This window comes from Lontra canadensis, unplaced genomic scaffold (assembly GCF_010015895.1).
Source record: "Lontra canadensis isolate GAN:19392208 unplaced genomic scaffold, GSC_riverotter_1.0 scaffold224, whole genome shotgun sequence".
NCBI lineage: Eukaryota > Metazoa > Chordata > Mammalia > Carnivora > Mustelidae > Lontra > Lontra canadensis.
In genome coordinates this window covers 579,531-594,014 of record NW_022631218.1, presented here as the reverse complement: position 1 = coordinate 594,014, position 14,484 = coordinate 579,531, and the positions used below count along the sequence as shown (strand labels likewise).

Sequence of the window (14,484 nt, the reverse complement as noted above, 5' to 3'; positions counted from 1 at the left end):
AACAAAACAAACCAGTATATCATTGTCTGCGTTAACTCCTAAGTATCTACAGGCAAATCCCGAGAGTCTCATAAAATCTAATGCACTAAAAGAAGGCTGAGAAGTGCAGACGGTTTTGCACAAGAGCCTTGTGGCTAGAAGCTGTTCTAGCAGCAATGATGGAGCCCCCCTTTCGTTCTGTGTTCTTGTGTTCTCCTAGGTAATGATGACTCGGACATTGACATCCAGGAAGATGATGAATCTGACAGTGAACTGGAGGAGAGGCGACTGTCCAAGCCACGGACGGCCATGGAGGTGCTCATGCAAGGTACCGTGCTGCTTTCCTCGCCCTCCTCCCAGCGCTCCGGCGCAGAATGCTGCCTCTTGTGTAGCCGGACTAGGCCCTTCCACTGCTCACCTTTGCTGCTAATACTCTTACCTGTGGTGCCAAGAAAAGCTGGTTGTTCTTTGTGGCCTGGGTTTCTCACAGAGGCCATGGCAATCCCCAGCCTCTGGCACGGAGCTGTACTCTCCCCGTTTTGGGTCCAAACTGCTCTCAGTGCAGTGGCGTCCCCTATGATCCGAGAACCAGTGCATAGAGAAGGGATTCACACAACCATCTCTGCCTTTTAAAAATCTTCTAGTTTCTACTTTTTCACTGCTAAGCACTCAAGTCAAAAAAAATCTGTGGAGCAGATGTGGGTGTTCCCCAGGGGTCTTCTTCGTGTCCCACTTTCCACCCTAGAGGGGTCCTGGTCAGTGGCTGGGGGATGTGTCTTTCCAAATTGCCTTTCCACACGTATACAGTGAAATACAGACACAAAGATCGGCTGAGACATCTTTTAACCTAAATGGTACCAGACTTTGTGTATTGTTCTCAACTTGATTTTTAAAAAATTATTAAATATATTAGAACTCCTTCCATGTCAGTAAACTAGAAATCTGCTTCATTCTTTTGACAGCTGCAGAGTGTTCCGTAGCGTGACCGTACCCATAATTTACTTGGGCAGTCACATATTAAAAGATCCTTAAAAAAATATTTATTTTTCCTCTTTCCTTTGTATATACATCTTTCTGCTTATCTGCAATGTTTGTACCATTAAACGTGGGATTCTTAGGTCAAAGTTTATATAAATCTTTGTTTTGGTAGATACCACTAAGTTGCTTTATATTTGTCTTTAAAACATCTATCTACCAGCTGTTAATTTTTGGAGCAGTTTGCATTTTTATATACATGGTACATTTCTGAGGTAAGTTATCTTCATTTTATATTAAGTTTTGCTGCTAACTGCTCTTTTTTCGATTTTTACGTATTTATTTGTCAGAGAGAGTGCGCACATAAGCAGGGGGTGCAGCTGGTGGAGGGAGAAGCAGGCTCCCCACTGAGCAAGGAGCCTGATGCAGGACTTGATCCCAGGACCCTGGGATCATGACCCAAGCTGAAGGCAGATGCTTAACCCACTGAGCCACCGAGGCATCCCAGTCTTTTTTTTTCTTTTAAAGGTTTTAAAATTTATTTTAGAGAGTGTGATGGGGGCTGGGCAGAGGGAACGGGAGAGAGGATCTCAAGCAGACTCCATACTGAATGTGGCGCCCAACCCAGGGCTTGATCCCATGACCCTGAGATCACGACCTGAGCTGAAATCAAGAGATGCTTAACAACTGAGCCACCCGGGCGCCCCTTTCCTCTTAGTTTTAACAGCTTCATCATGCAAGTAGAGGCCAGGGGTCATGACTCCCACTCAGCAGGTGGGAGCTGAGGCTCTGAAAAGGGATGTGATCGTCTCAGGAAACCCTGATAGAGGCACTGGTGCTTCTGAATTCTGCTGACCGCCCAGCCACCAGAAGGAAAATCTCAGAACTGTAAATAAGGGCTTTAGACAACACAAGGTTTGCATTTTATCTGATCAAGGGTGGTCACCCCGGGCCTGTCCTGAGCGAGCTCCCCTCTGAGCTGCCTTCCCTGCCTTCACCCTGCAGCGTGGACCTGGGTCCCCGGTGCTCCTTTCTCAGGGGTCGAGTGTGAGAGTGGCTGTCTGCCTCCCGCCAGGGAAGGACAGCTCCTGGGTGTTTGCAGAAGTCACAGCCAGGTGACTGTGACTTCCAGAGGAGAGGGGAGAATCACTGAGGCAATGTGGGTGTTTTGAAAGATGAATTAATAGCGATCCTTAGAAGTTTCCCTCTTCGGAGATCAGACATAGGTTCAGCTACGAGTAACACTGGTCTGTGCAGCGAGACGGCCTTTCTTTTTTCAGCAGATGGCACAGCTCTTCTACCATGTAGATACTCAGAGTGGGGGTTAGTGGTTTTTCTGAAAACATGTCCAGGATGCATATTTAGTGTTCTGGTTTGAGTTGTGATTGTATTTTATTGCCCTTTTCCTTTTTCTCAAAGTGGAAAGGCGGAAAATCCATTACTGTTTCTTGGCAGTTTTGATCATTTAGATGAGACTTAAATAAATTTTTTAGTTGATTCTTGTTTCTCCCAATTTTCTGAGGGAAACAAATCTTGAATGCCATTTCTTGCCCCCCCCCACTTTTTTTAACAAGGTTTTCATAATTTCTTCACACTTTGGTTCTCCTTAGGAAGACCTGGCAAACGCATCGTGGGCACAATGCAGGGCGGAGACTCCGATGACGACGTGAGTCCCGACCAGCTCCCTTTAGCATCTCTGTTCTTCGCGCTCCCGGGCTGGTTTCGGGCTGAGCCAACAGGCTGGGCGCGAGGGGCTGCCTCCCAGCCTGGCCCGCTGCTGGCTGTGCGCTGGAGTTCGAGGAGCCCCACTCTTCTCTGCTTGTGGATGGCTCTTTTCTTTTCAAATGAATGTGCTTGCCCTCCCCCCACCTTTTTTTCCTTCTCACTATTCTTTCCATTCTCGCTTTCCAAAGATGGAAGCAGCACCAGCTCTCTTAGGTAAATGCAAGACTTCCAGCTCCAAGAAGCAGGTTGGTTTTCTTTTTCATTGTGTGTGTGTGTGTGTGTGTGTGTGTGTGTGTGTTAGCCGACTCAGGGCCAGCAGAGAGCCTTCCCCAGAAGTGATGTCTCTGTCTCCTGGGTGAGAGAATGCATTCTCCTGCAGAGAATGGTGCAGTTGCCTGGAGGTTCCTTGCAGGAGAGGGCGTTGAGTGCTGAGCCAAGAGATGAGAAAGGCCATTAGGTCCTTGAAGTGTAACCTGGAAAAGAAGGGAACCTGCTGAGGGCCCGGGGTCAAGACCAACCCTCTCTTCAATTCCATTCTGGGGAGGAAACAGGAAAAGGAGGCTCTCTTGAGACAAGGTCACCAGGCTGGGCAGGAGGCTGCGACCTCAGGCTGTTGGCGCCTTGCGTGTACTTGAGGTAATACTGTTGGGGAAACTCACTGGAATGGGCCCCTGCTGCCAGGGCTGCCCCATCCACCACCCTGGGCCTGCCTTCTTTGTGGCAGCCTCTGGTAAGCCTGTGAGGCAAAGGGTGATTAGGCTGACAGACCACAGACCTCCTTATCAGGTCGTTCCCACATGTGTCTGGAGCATGGCAGTAGTGGCTACACAGGGACAGAGCATGAGCCTGACCTCCTTGTACAAAAGATTCCTTTATTTAGTACCAACAGTATATTTTGTGACCAAAATCCACAGAGGGAGATAGAGGTCACTCAGGTTTGCTGGCCGAGATGCACAAAGAAGATCAAGCCTAGAAATCACAGAAGGTGGTCTTAGAGAAGCAGAGGAACCACGTCGGGCATTCTCTAACAGTCAGGGATGGGTGGTTATGTAGCTTCCGCCCATCCATCTTAGCCATTCGAGGTAGAAATAAGTCTGGCCTGGGTGCTGGGGATGCCCAGACAGCTCTGTCTGGCATCTTTTCTTCCGATCTGCCTGGTCACACGTGTAGCTTTCGCAGAGCGAAAGTCCGAGCTACGGCTGACGTCTCCCCTGTGCCTTGTGTCGCTTGTTTGTTTCCGGGACGCTGCCTCCACACGCTCCGCAGGCACGCGGCCTTGTCCTTCACGGGCTCACTCTTCCACTTGACAGATACGTACCGAGTGGCTGTTACATGCAAGTGTTAGAGGTGATGGACTGCACGCCCCTGTCCTCAGGGAGCTTACATTCCAGCAGGAATCAACCGGCATGTCAGGTCACAGTAGCAAGGAGAAAAAGCAGTTCCGGAGCAGAGTGACAGGGTTGAAGGAGATTGCTGTCTTTTGGGAAGTCTGGGAATATCTCTCTGGTAAGGTGACATTTGGGCAGAGGCCTGAATGGAAGGAAGGATGTGGTGCAGGGAGGGGCATCCGAGGCCCAGGGACCAGAGAGAGTGGCGTGGCTAGGGTGGAGTGGGCTGGGGGCGGGAGCTGCGAGAGGTAGCAGGGGCCAGGCAGAGCTTTGCAGGACGTGACGAGGACCCAGAGTTTCTCTGAGCGCAGTGGGAAGGGGCCGGAAATCATGAGCCCTGCGGTGCCAAGAGCTAACATTTAAGAGACACCGTCGGGAGGCGTCTGCAGTAGTCCGGAGGTGCTGGCAGCTCAGCCTAAGGTAGTGGCAGCAGAGGTGTAAAGAAGTGGTCGGACTCTCGATGTTTTCCAAGATCAGAACACTGAAGTGTTGTTATTGGGCGTGGGGTGTGAGAAAGAGAGACAGAAATGGGTCATGATGGGCTAACAGTACGCATGGAGTCTGCATTTCCCTGAGCTGGGGCAGGCCTGAGCAGGGGCTTGGAGAGCAGCGCAGGAGTTCGGACATTTTGCATGCGCATTGCCTGCCGGCCATCCACGTGCTGGGGTTGAGTAACCAGTTGGAGTTCAAGTGTGGTGTGCAAGGTCAGGTCGGGGCTGGTTGAGTTTGGGAGCCATCATAATCAGGCGGTCTTCCAGCCCCAAGGTACATGTGATTGTGTTGGGGAGAGCGCAGAAAGAGAAGAGGGGGCCCAAGGCTCTGAGCTGAGCCGAGTCGCAGAGTCATGGAGATGGAGGGCGTGGGGGTGTGCGAGGCTGGGACGATGCCGGAGTGAGGTGGGGCAGGCGGCCGGACGGTAGGGCGCCTGCAGCAGACCCACTTTCGCGGAAGAAGAGGTCCTGCGCCCGCCGCGGCCTGGAGGTCGGGAGACACCTGCGACTCACCACTGGATGTGAGTCCGCTGAGGGTTTCGGTGGATTGGCAAGGTGCAGGCCTGCTGGCTGTGCCGAGGAGGCAGTGAGAGGGGAAACCAGTAGGGTCGTGGGTTCAGAATTCCTTCGAGGAGCTTCATTGTTGTGGGGGTAAAGGAACAGGGCAGAGCAGCTGGAGAGGAAGGTGGGATACACTTTGGGGTTTTTGTTTTGCTTTGTGTTTTTAAGAAGAAGGAAATTGCCACATGTTATGTATGCTGGTGGGAATGATCTAGCTCGAGGCGCTGGCCATCTTGGTTTACCTGGGAAACAGGACCTGCAGTTTTAAAACCTGGCCGAGTTGGTCACCTTAGATGGAGGTGATGGAGAGAGCGTTGCGCTTATTTTGCTAATACCCATTCCCTGTGTGGCTTTCCATCCCTAATCTGGTAAACGGCAAAAAACAAGCAAACCAAAAAACCCAGCCCTCCTAATCTGCAAGCCCCGCCCTCCTTGCTGTGCTTTGGTGGGTGTCCGGTTCCCCAGGGGCAGAGCAGGGTCTGGGGAGTTGCGGTGCAGATCCAGTGGTGGTGCTGAGACCTCGGTGGGGAATCCAGCCCCTGTGGCTGCACGCTGCCATCTGGAGGTCGCTGGTCCGCTGATGCAGTCGTGTGTGTATTTCTGCCAGCGGTGTGAGACAGGGTCCCCCTCACGCCTCCGCAGCCCGACTGCTGCTCCGCCCAGCTCTGCCTTCACATGCGGGTGTTGCTGGTTCCTGAGCTGCTGGTGAACGAGGGTCTTGGCTGACACGCTGCAGGGAATGAGATGGGCCCTCAGTTGTCTTTGCTGTCTTCCTGTAGGAGGACTCCGAGGACAGTGAGATTGACATGGAGGGGGATGAAGATGACGATTTGGAAGAAGAGAGCGTTGCTCTCTCGCCAGCTAAGCCCACTCGAAGGGTCCGGAAGCCTGAGCCCCTGGATGAGAGTGACAATGACTTCTGACCCCTTTGCCCAAAGGACCACACTGATTAAATCCCTCAGTTCTATAGGTAAAAGGGAAGTTGGAAGGTTAGGAAGGAAACCTATTTTGTTCACTAAACCAGCTAGACTCGTTGTTAATGAACACCACCTACTTGCTCTGTAGCCTCCCCTGTGTTACCCCGCAGAGCTTCAGCGAGAACTGAAGCAAGTCCCAGATGGGATGTGGGTTTGGTCTTGTCTCCTGAAACGTGGGAAATGCAAGTGTTCTTAGAGATGCACCTGTTCGGGACAGACACCCCAGGAGAAGGGATGGCAGCATCGGGTCTCAGCTATCGTTGTGATGTGTTTTCCTGTCACAGTCAGGGGGACGGACATGGGGCTGGGCTCCAGGACTGTTCAGGAATTGTGGGGAGGCGTCCGGGTCCTCCTCACTGGTGCAGTTTGGGACACTTACTGTACATCGGCTTTTAACTCTAGCTTTTGTTTTGTCACCCTATTTTCTTGCTTCTGTACATTCACAATACCAAGCTTTAAATGTATTTTGCTAAAATGTTCCGAATGAACGTTAGCTAAGTTAGATGAAAACCCACTGTCCTTAAAGATCAGGTAACAGAGATATGCTGCAGAATGTAAATGCTCCATTTTCTCTCAGAAGGTTGGCATTCCTCCTCAGGAAAGCAAATAAAGAAGTGTTGGTACACACTTGTGTTTCTGACTCTAAAAAGATGAACCAGAATGTGTTAGATCGAGTAGCACTAGAATAATTAGCCTGATGTGAAGTGAGAAGTGGCAGATGGAGCCGTTTTGTTTTTCTGATGCGGAAAACACAGAGCAGTTTTCATTTAGATTTCAGTTCTAAAGTCAGAAGTCTTCTGAAGTTATTTAATTCATGATAAATGTATTTAATTCCATATTTTTATATCATTATGTAAGTTTTACTTGAAAGTATAATTACGTTGTTTATTTGCACTATAATGTAAATACATAGGAGAAGTTCATAGGTTACTGTGGTACATGTAAATTTTTAGGAGATGATGTGACAATTTATTTGTATCTTTGCTTTTGTCTCTTTCTTTTCCTAATTCCTACATAAGAGATTACACCTTTTTTAAACATTCAGCATTCAGTTAATTCACTGGCGATTTGAGATGTGAATGATGAGGTAACAGGGAAATGGGAGTGTCAGGAGCCGCACCGACCCTTCAGAGGCCGTGGCTTCTGAGGTGTGGAAGTCACTGCGTCTTCCTGGATGTTCTAGTTTTGGTTTCCTGAGTCGGACCTGCCTTATATTTGAAAAAGAAAAAAAAAAAAAAAGGCATTTCTGTCTCCCTTACATGGCGCTTGCTTCTCGTGGGCATTATGGCAGGAGCGTGGCCCGTGCCGCAGGTAACCCCCCTCCACAGATAGAGGTGCCCACGCAGTGGGCGGTTTATTATTTTACCTCCCTCTGGGTCATCCTTCACCCCTCGGTTACCTGATTTGCACAGTCTCACCACGGAATGGCACTTCCTTGCTTGAGCAGCTTATGTCAGCCAAGGAGCTTTAAGCACTGATCACAGTTACTAACATCTGTCTGTCCCCCCTGTGACAGACCCAGCAGTCAGGTTGTGCACGTGACTTGGGACCTCGTGTCACTGGTTTTAGCCAAGCATCAGAGCAGACTCAGGCCCCAGAGAAGACGGTGTGAGTAGGTCAGTGGAAAACTGGTATTTAGATCATTGTCAACGGTTGTTAATGTTTTAAACTGTGTCATTAAAGGACCTCTTAACATGCTTTACAACTTGTATACTGACAGACATCGTAAAGGGATTTTTTTTTAAAGATTTTATTTATTTATTTGAGAGAGAGACAGTGAGAGAGAACATGAGCGAGGAGAAGGTCAGAGGGAGAAGCAGACTCCCCATGGAGCTGGGAGCCCGATGTGGGACTCGATCCCGGGACTCGGGGATCATGACCTGAGCCGAAGGCAGTCGTCCAACCAACTGAGCCACCCAGGCATCCCCGTAAAGGGATTTTTTAAGTCCTTAATTTTTATTGGCGGCAGCAGTGAGAACAAAGTCCAAGGACTTCCAATGGGCGATTCGAGAACTGTTTCCCGTGTAGCCGGGACGGGAGGAGGACCTGCAGGCGCTCTTTCAGTAGCATCTTAACTGCAATGGTCAGTGTCGCCCGTCTGAAAGGAAGCGGAGTCCCCTGATGATAACAGCACACTGCGTGAGTATCCCAGTTGTTGGGTTGGCCCGGGGGGGGCCCTTAGCTGCCTGATCCGGGCCTGGCAGCCTTGGAAGAGAACTGAAACTGCCCAGAGCAGAAGCCCTTCCTTGCAGTAACGGTGTGACTAGAACAGGGAGCACAGAACGCTCAGGAAGGAATGTCATCAGGGAAACATGTCACTGATGGGAAACCCCGGGGTCTGAGACACAGTGTTCTGACTGTACACTTCTGTTGGGCAGTCTGGGAAGGGTTAAGCAACAGTAACATAGAAAATTAAGCTTTTAAAAGATGCACTGTTAATTCTAAAAAGAACAATACATTATTAGATAGGAGAGAATGGCTCAGGAGTGATGAATACAGGTAAAGTCATAAGGTAAACACTAATGATTTAAACAAAAATCATACTCTAATAACTATGTTGGAAGGACAGAGAAACAAAAAGTGGGGATGTAAGCTGATGGACGTCCAAGTGCCCTTTACCGTATAGAAGGCAAGAGATAATCTCTAAGATGGTAAGAAATAGCACATACAGGACATTTAGTTTGGGGAGTAGGGGTATTCGGAAAGGGGAGGGATGAGAGAGAGACTGCCATTTGCCCTTATAAGCCTAGTAATTTTTGGCTTTTTATTTTTATTTATTTTTATTTATTTTTTATTTTTATTTATTTATTTATTTTTTATTTGACAGATCACAAGTAGGCAGAGAGGCAGGCAGAGAGAGACAGGAGGAGGCAGGCTCCCCGCTGAGCAGAGAGCCCGATGCGGAACTCGATCCCAGGACCCTGAGATCATGACCTGAGCCGAAGGCAGAGGCTTTAACCACTGAGCCACCCAGGCGCCCAATTTTTGGCTTTTTAAACTATGTGTTACTATGAATGTTTCGATGAATTTTTGTAAAGGTAAAGGAAAGGGTAAGGGCTGGAGGCTGAGGTTTGAGGATCATTTTCCTATGAGAGTCCTCAGGGGAGAACATATGGGATGGGAAGAGAGCCGAGCGGGAGGCCTGGGAAAGTGCCTGTGTCTCAGGGGCAAAGGCCACAAGAGGCCAGAAGAAGAGACTGGGACAGTATTTTCTAAGTTTTCTAAAGTGACTGTATTTTACTTTAATAATGAGGAAGAAATGTTTTTTTTTCCCTTAAAGAGTGTTGAAGAAGAGGGGTAACGAAAAGGTGGGAGGACTGGAATGTTGTGGTATGGAAGCCGAAGCAGGGGAGATTCTCCAAATGGGGGGAGGTGGCAAGTGCTAAACCCCTGTTGTAAATGAGCTTGAGTCCAAGAGGCCACTGAATTTGGCAGTTAGGGAATCTCCAGTGACCTTAGCCAGAGGCAGGCAGGTAGCCAGTGACGGGCTGAAGAGAACACGGTGAGTCCTGACGAGTGTTAAGAAAGGTGGGCGGTCACAAGAGAAAGGAGGGCTCGGCCAGGGAAGGAACGTGTGGTTGAAGAACATTGTGGAGGGCGGGGGGAGGTTTTGTTTTGTTTTGTTTTGTTTTGTTTTTTGAGAAGAAAACTTGAGCATGATATTTTAACTGGAAGGAACGAGCTTGTGGAAGGGGAGGGGTTGGATCTTATTATAAGAGAGAGTGTGTGTGTTGTAATTGATGAAGCAAAGGCTTCATTAGAGGTCATTCTGTTTTAATCTGTACTATGTATTGAAAACGTAGGCACCAGATAACCAGCTGGGCTGATGCTACCATTTGTTTTAAAAGATTTTATTTAGGGGTGCCTGGGTGGCTCAGTGGGTTGAGCCTCTGCCTTAGGCTCAGGTCATGATCCCAAGGTCCTGGGATCAAGCCCCACATCGGGCTCTCTGCTCATCGGGGAGCCTGCTTTCCCCTCTCTCTCTGCCTGCCTCTCTGCCTGCTTGTGATCTCTGTCAAATAAATAAATAAAATCTTTTAAAAAATAAAATAAAATAAAAATAAAAGATTTTATTTATTTATTTCAAGAGAGAGAGCATAAGCAGGGGGAGGGTTGGAGGGAGAAACAGACTCCCTGCCAAGCAGGCCTGATGCAGGGCTTGATCCCAGGACTCTGAGATCATGACCTGAGCTGAACACAAATGCTTAACTGACCAAGCCACCCAGGTGCCCCGTGGTGCTACCATTTAGAGTGAGATGGCTTTGGTTGATGTCACGATCTTTTTACACCTGGATTTCTATAGTGTCTGTTGTAGATAAGGCCCCAAAAGAGATTTTTGATTTGGGCATCAGGTAGAGTACCCAGAATATGGAGACATTGCCTCAGGAGTTGGACCACAATAGCCTTCGAATGAAACAACCTGGAAATGACAGATGATAGAATTAGTTTAAAAAAAAAAAAAAAAAAGACTGGGGCACCTGGGTGGCTCAGTGGGTTAAAGCCTCTGCCTTCGGCACAGGTCATGTTCCCAGGGTCCCGGGATCAAGCCCCACATCGGGCTCTCTGCTCTGCAGGGAGCCTGCTTCCTCCTCTCTCTGGCTGCCTCTCTGCCTACTTGTGACCTCTCTGTCAAATAAATAAATAAAATCTTTAAAAAAAAAAAAGGACATTCAGATATTTTTAACTCTTGTCCCTTTACTGAGATGGTGGAGGGAGGTTTGAGCATATTAAGAAGAGATAAGGAAGACGTAAGGACATCTCCAAACTTCTAGAGGTTAAAAAAGTGAGAGAAAGACTGTGCCAACTGGGACTGAGTCACGGCAGAAGTGAACAACATACTGGCCACGAAGACACAAGAGTTGAAACTGTTCAAAATGAGAAAATGAGAAGTCCCATCCCTGGCTGGGGGTTTACTGCCTCAGTGCAGTTCCCCTCTGTCCTGCCCCGTGGTGGTGGAGCTATTCCTTGTAAAATGTCTCTGCTCTGCCAGACGGCAAGAGCGTGGGCCTTGTCAGTAGGCTGCTACAGAGACTTTGGAGAAGGAAGGGGCTTTCCTTCCCATTTTGGTGCGGCTTGCTCTTCAAGTCCCTGGAGAGCATGATTTTTCTCAAGGCCCGGGGTTTGTCTGGCGCTGGATTCCTGCACAGCATGGCTCTCTCCGCCGCTGGGCTACCGCAACTCGATCCGTCAAGTTCGCGACTAGGTGGGCACAGCCAGACACTGCACACACCAGAAGACAGTAGAGCAGCATCTTGAAAGTACCAAGAGCCAAATACCAGCCTAAAATTCTATACCCAGCAAAAAAAATGTTTCCAAACCCAGCAATCCACATAAATATAACACAAGACCCATGTTCAGACGTCCCCTGTTTCCAGATAACTTTTCTTTATGGCGGATTTTCTTCAGTCAAGGATCCAATCAGAGATCTGGCAGTAAGGAGTTACATCTCTTCAATCTCCTACAGTTTAAAATAGTCCACAGCCTTTTGTATTTTACATGGCACTGACTTTTTTGAAGAGGTTAGGCTAGTTTTTATCTTTTGCAGAATGCTGCTTGATTTGGATTTTGTCCAATTGTACCTTCCTGATGGGTTCAAATCAGTGTCTTTGGCATGGTGTGTCCTCCGGGCGTCCCGTCGGAGGCCTATTGTGTCCATCCGGCCCCTTACCAGTGATGTTAAGTTTAATCATTTGTTAAGAAAGCATTTGCAGAATTGTCTATCTTTAAAGATACCTTTTTCCCCTTCGGAGCTATCCCTTCTGGGGTGAGATTTTGAGGCCGGGCGAGTATCTTCTCCCTTAATAAGACTTTCATCCATAGTTTTAGCATCCATTGAGGATTCTTGCTCGAATACTCAGTTTTAAAGGCACATTTAGAAGAGTGCTTTCTGTTCAAACTTGAAAGTGAGAATTGCATCATAATCTTAATAAGCATTTCCCTTGGTTATTTAGTGCATGAGAGCTGTGGCGTCCATCGGGATCTTTTCCCCTTCCTCACAGACAGACACCGAGGGAAGCTGTACCACGTGGAGGCCCAGCTTGCTCGCCTTCCTGGAGAAACTTTGCGCACAGGCGTGCTTTGGAAGCCAGCGTAGAGGAACATCATGAAGACATCCACATTTACCGTGCTGTTGATGACCCGCATGCTAGACCCCACGTCACGTCTGCCAGACAATCTGTGCCTTTGAGAGATTTTGTAATGGATAATGGCAAGAAGCTTGGACAACTTTTTTTGTCTTTTTCTCCAAAATCCTGTAATGAAAGCCTTCATTTCTCTTCAAAAAAATTCTAATTTTTCCATGTGTCTCTAAGGATCATACTCCTAAAACCTTGTATTCTTCTTGAGAAAAAAAAAGGTCCCTTCTGTCACCAATGCCAAATGAATCCCCTGTATAGGCTCGAGGATGGCAGAGTGGGGGGGATGACTGTGACCAGCAGAGAAGGGCAATAATAATAAATGTTAAGGGCACGTGAAGACCTCCAGGTATAAACGAGTTCACACCGGCTTCTTACCTCCTGAGCTTTAAGGCCTGTGTCACTGATGGAGCCCTTCCTTGCTCTGCAACATAGCAGAGAATCCCGCTCACCCCTGCTGGGACTGACCCAGGTCTAGGAGAGCTGCTCGTGACCTCTTTGGCAGCACCTTTCCTGCCTCCTTGCAGGAGACCAGCTCCTGTGTGGGTCAGCGTCACTCCCAGACCACAGGAAGGAGTCCCGGGAAATGGTCTTTCCATTCCAAAGCTTCCAGCTGCTGCTCTGCCTGTCCTCCTGCCAGGTCCACCAGGAACTTGTTTTGCTCACATTTCAACAGTGCACGAAGGAGCATTTGTCCTGATAGCCTCTGAGATCATCCTGGCACCAGATTCCCCAATGTGGTTTCCCTGGAGACTGCAAAAGAAGGATTAGGACAGGGCTTGAGAGATGGGCTCCAGGCCTAGAGGCCTGCAGGTTCATTGCGTGAAGAGCAGGAAATGCAGAGCTCCAGCCAAGCCCTCCATGCTTGCAGGGTCCCTCCCACGGAGAAGGCCAGAACGGCTCCCCTGTACGGAGTTTCTCTGCAGAGCTGCTGAAAGGCTCGGGAGTCGGCCAGCTCCGAGAATCGGGTGGAAGGCAGAGCCCAAGCTGCGAGTCGCTCCAAGGGTGAGCAAGAATGGGAGGGAAGGGCAGGTGCTGCTGAGCCCCACTCACTTGATGTGCTGGAGGCCATGGTTTCCAGACAGTGCAGTGGCAAGGCATATCGCCCCGTCCATCCCCAAGGAATTCTCTTGAAGACTAGGCAGAGGAAAGATGGAGACACCACCGTGAGCACGGAAGAACCCACCCCAGGAAGCAGCACTGCATTATCTTGGGGGGCCGTGGAGGACATACGTGCTTCTGGAGCTGATCTGTCCACAGCAAGCGGGCATTTACCCCCGAGACCGGTGCCTACAAGTAGCCCGGGGAGCCCATCCAAGTGCCATGGAAGGTGGAAGACCGAAAATGCAGATGTTAAGTGACTTAGCTCTGGTGTAAGCTAGCCAGAGTGGACAAACCCGTCTGCAAGAGGTCCTCACAGCTATTGATAGTTGGAAGGAAGCAGCTGCAGAGGGAATTGAGCAGAGAAGTCTGCTGCCCTGGGGCGCGGGGAGGTCTCTACAGCCACTCACTTGAGTCTCCGAAGACTAGAGTTCACCTTCAGAGCATTTGCCAAGGCTTTGGCCCCCGCCACCCCGATGGCGTTTCCTCGTAAGCTGTCAGGAAAGATATGAAGGCTAAGGCACGGGGTCAGCTGTGGGGTGAAGGCAGTGCCTCTTCAGCTGGGCATGGGCTACTGGGCAGAGGCCGCATGGACTCAGCAAGTGCCGGGGTGAGGTTGCTCCTTCCTCACTCCTGGCACCGAGTAGAGATCGGCTCTGGGGAGCAGGACGCAAGGAGGGATGAAGCTGGCCTAACCTGGGTGGTTTGTTGGAGCCGCCCTCTTCCACCGTTCCAAGGAAAGGAGAGTGGGGCTGAGACGAGAGAGGCAACACTTCGTCTAGCAGTGCCCCCATGCTCAGCGTCCCAGGACCACAGGAGCAGGGACCACCGGGACATGCCTGAGAGGCCCACTGGGCTTAACCCCCTCCCCCAGGAATTTGGATCTTCTCATAGAGATCAGTGGCCAGGGACCCCTACCCAACTTCGGGATGTGTGCAGCCTGGCCAAGGCCAAGGAGAGCAGGTCCGTAAGGACAGGAGGCCCCACAGTAGTGTCTCCCAGGGAAGAGGTATGCAGTGGGGATGGGGAAGCTGGGCTATGCTTGATCTAAGTGAAGATATTTAAATGATTTGTGAGTTTCCATGTAAATTGATATATTTTTTTTTCCTTTCTACATCCTCATTTTCAATCAGCAGCTTGGCTCCTTTGGGCA

The 14,484-nt window shown here is 49.5% G+C and overlaps 2 protein-coding genes across 8 annotated transcripts in view; one reads left to right on the top strand and one right to left on the bottom strand.

Moving 5' to 3' along the window:
- The window catches only part of CLUAP1 (clusterin associated protein 1), a 44,005-nt gene that overhangs the window by 26,309 nt on the left and 3,212 nt on the right, over positions 1–14,484 (top strand). For 2 of the 4 annotated variants that reach the window (XM_032849334.1, XM_032849332.1), the window contains 4 exons: positions 200–307; positions 2,565–2,620; positions 2,868–2,924; positions 5,899–6,257. In XM_032849334.1, coding sequence (XP_032705225.1) covers positions 200–307; positions 2,565–2,620; positions 2,868–2,924; positions 5,899–6,042 — 365 coding nt within the window. In that variant the 3' untranslated portion in view covers positions 6,043–6,257. The remainder of the gene's footprint in view (positions 1–199; positions 308–2,564; positions 2,621–2,867; positions 2,925–5,898; positions 6,258–14,484) is intronic. The other 2 variants (XM_032849335.1, XM_032849333.1) reach the window with 1 other exon arrangement.
- NLRC3 (NLR family CARD domain containing 3) overlaps positions 12,305–14,484 on the bottom strand; it is a 33,143-nt gene continuing 30,963 nt past the window's right edge. For all 4 annotated transcript variants that reach the window (XM_032849328.1, XM_032849331.1, XM_032849330.1 and 1 more), the window contains 3 exons: positions 13,742–13,825; positions 13,284–13,367; positions 12,305–12,983 (listed from right to left, as the gene is read on the bottom strand). In XM_032849328.1, the coding sequence (XP_032705219.1) occupies positions 12,893–12,983; positions 13,284–13,367; positions 13,742–13,825 (259 nt within the window). In that variant the 3' untranslated portion in view covers positions 12,305–12,892. The remainder of the gene's footprint in view (positions 12,984–13,283; positions 13,368–13,741; positions 13,826–14,484) is intronic.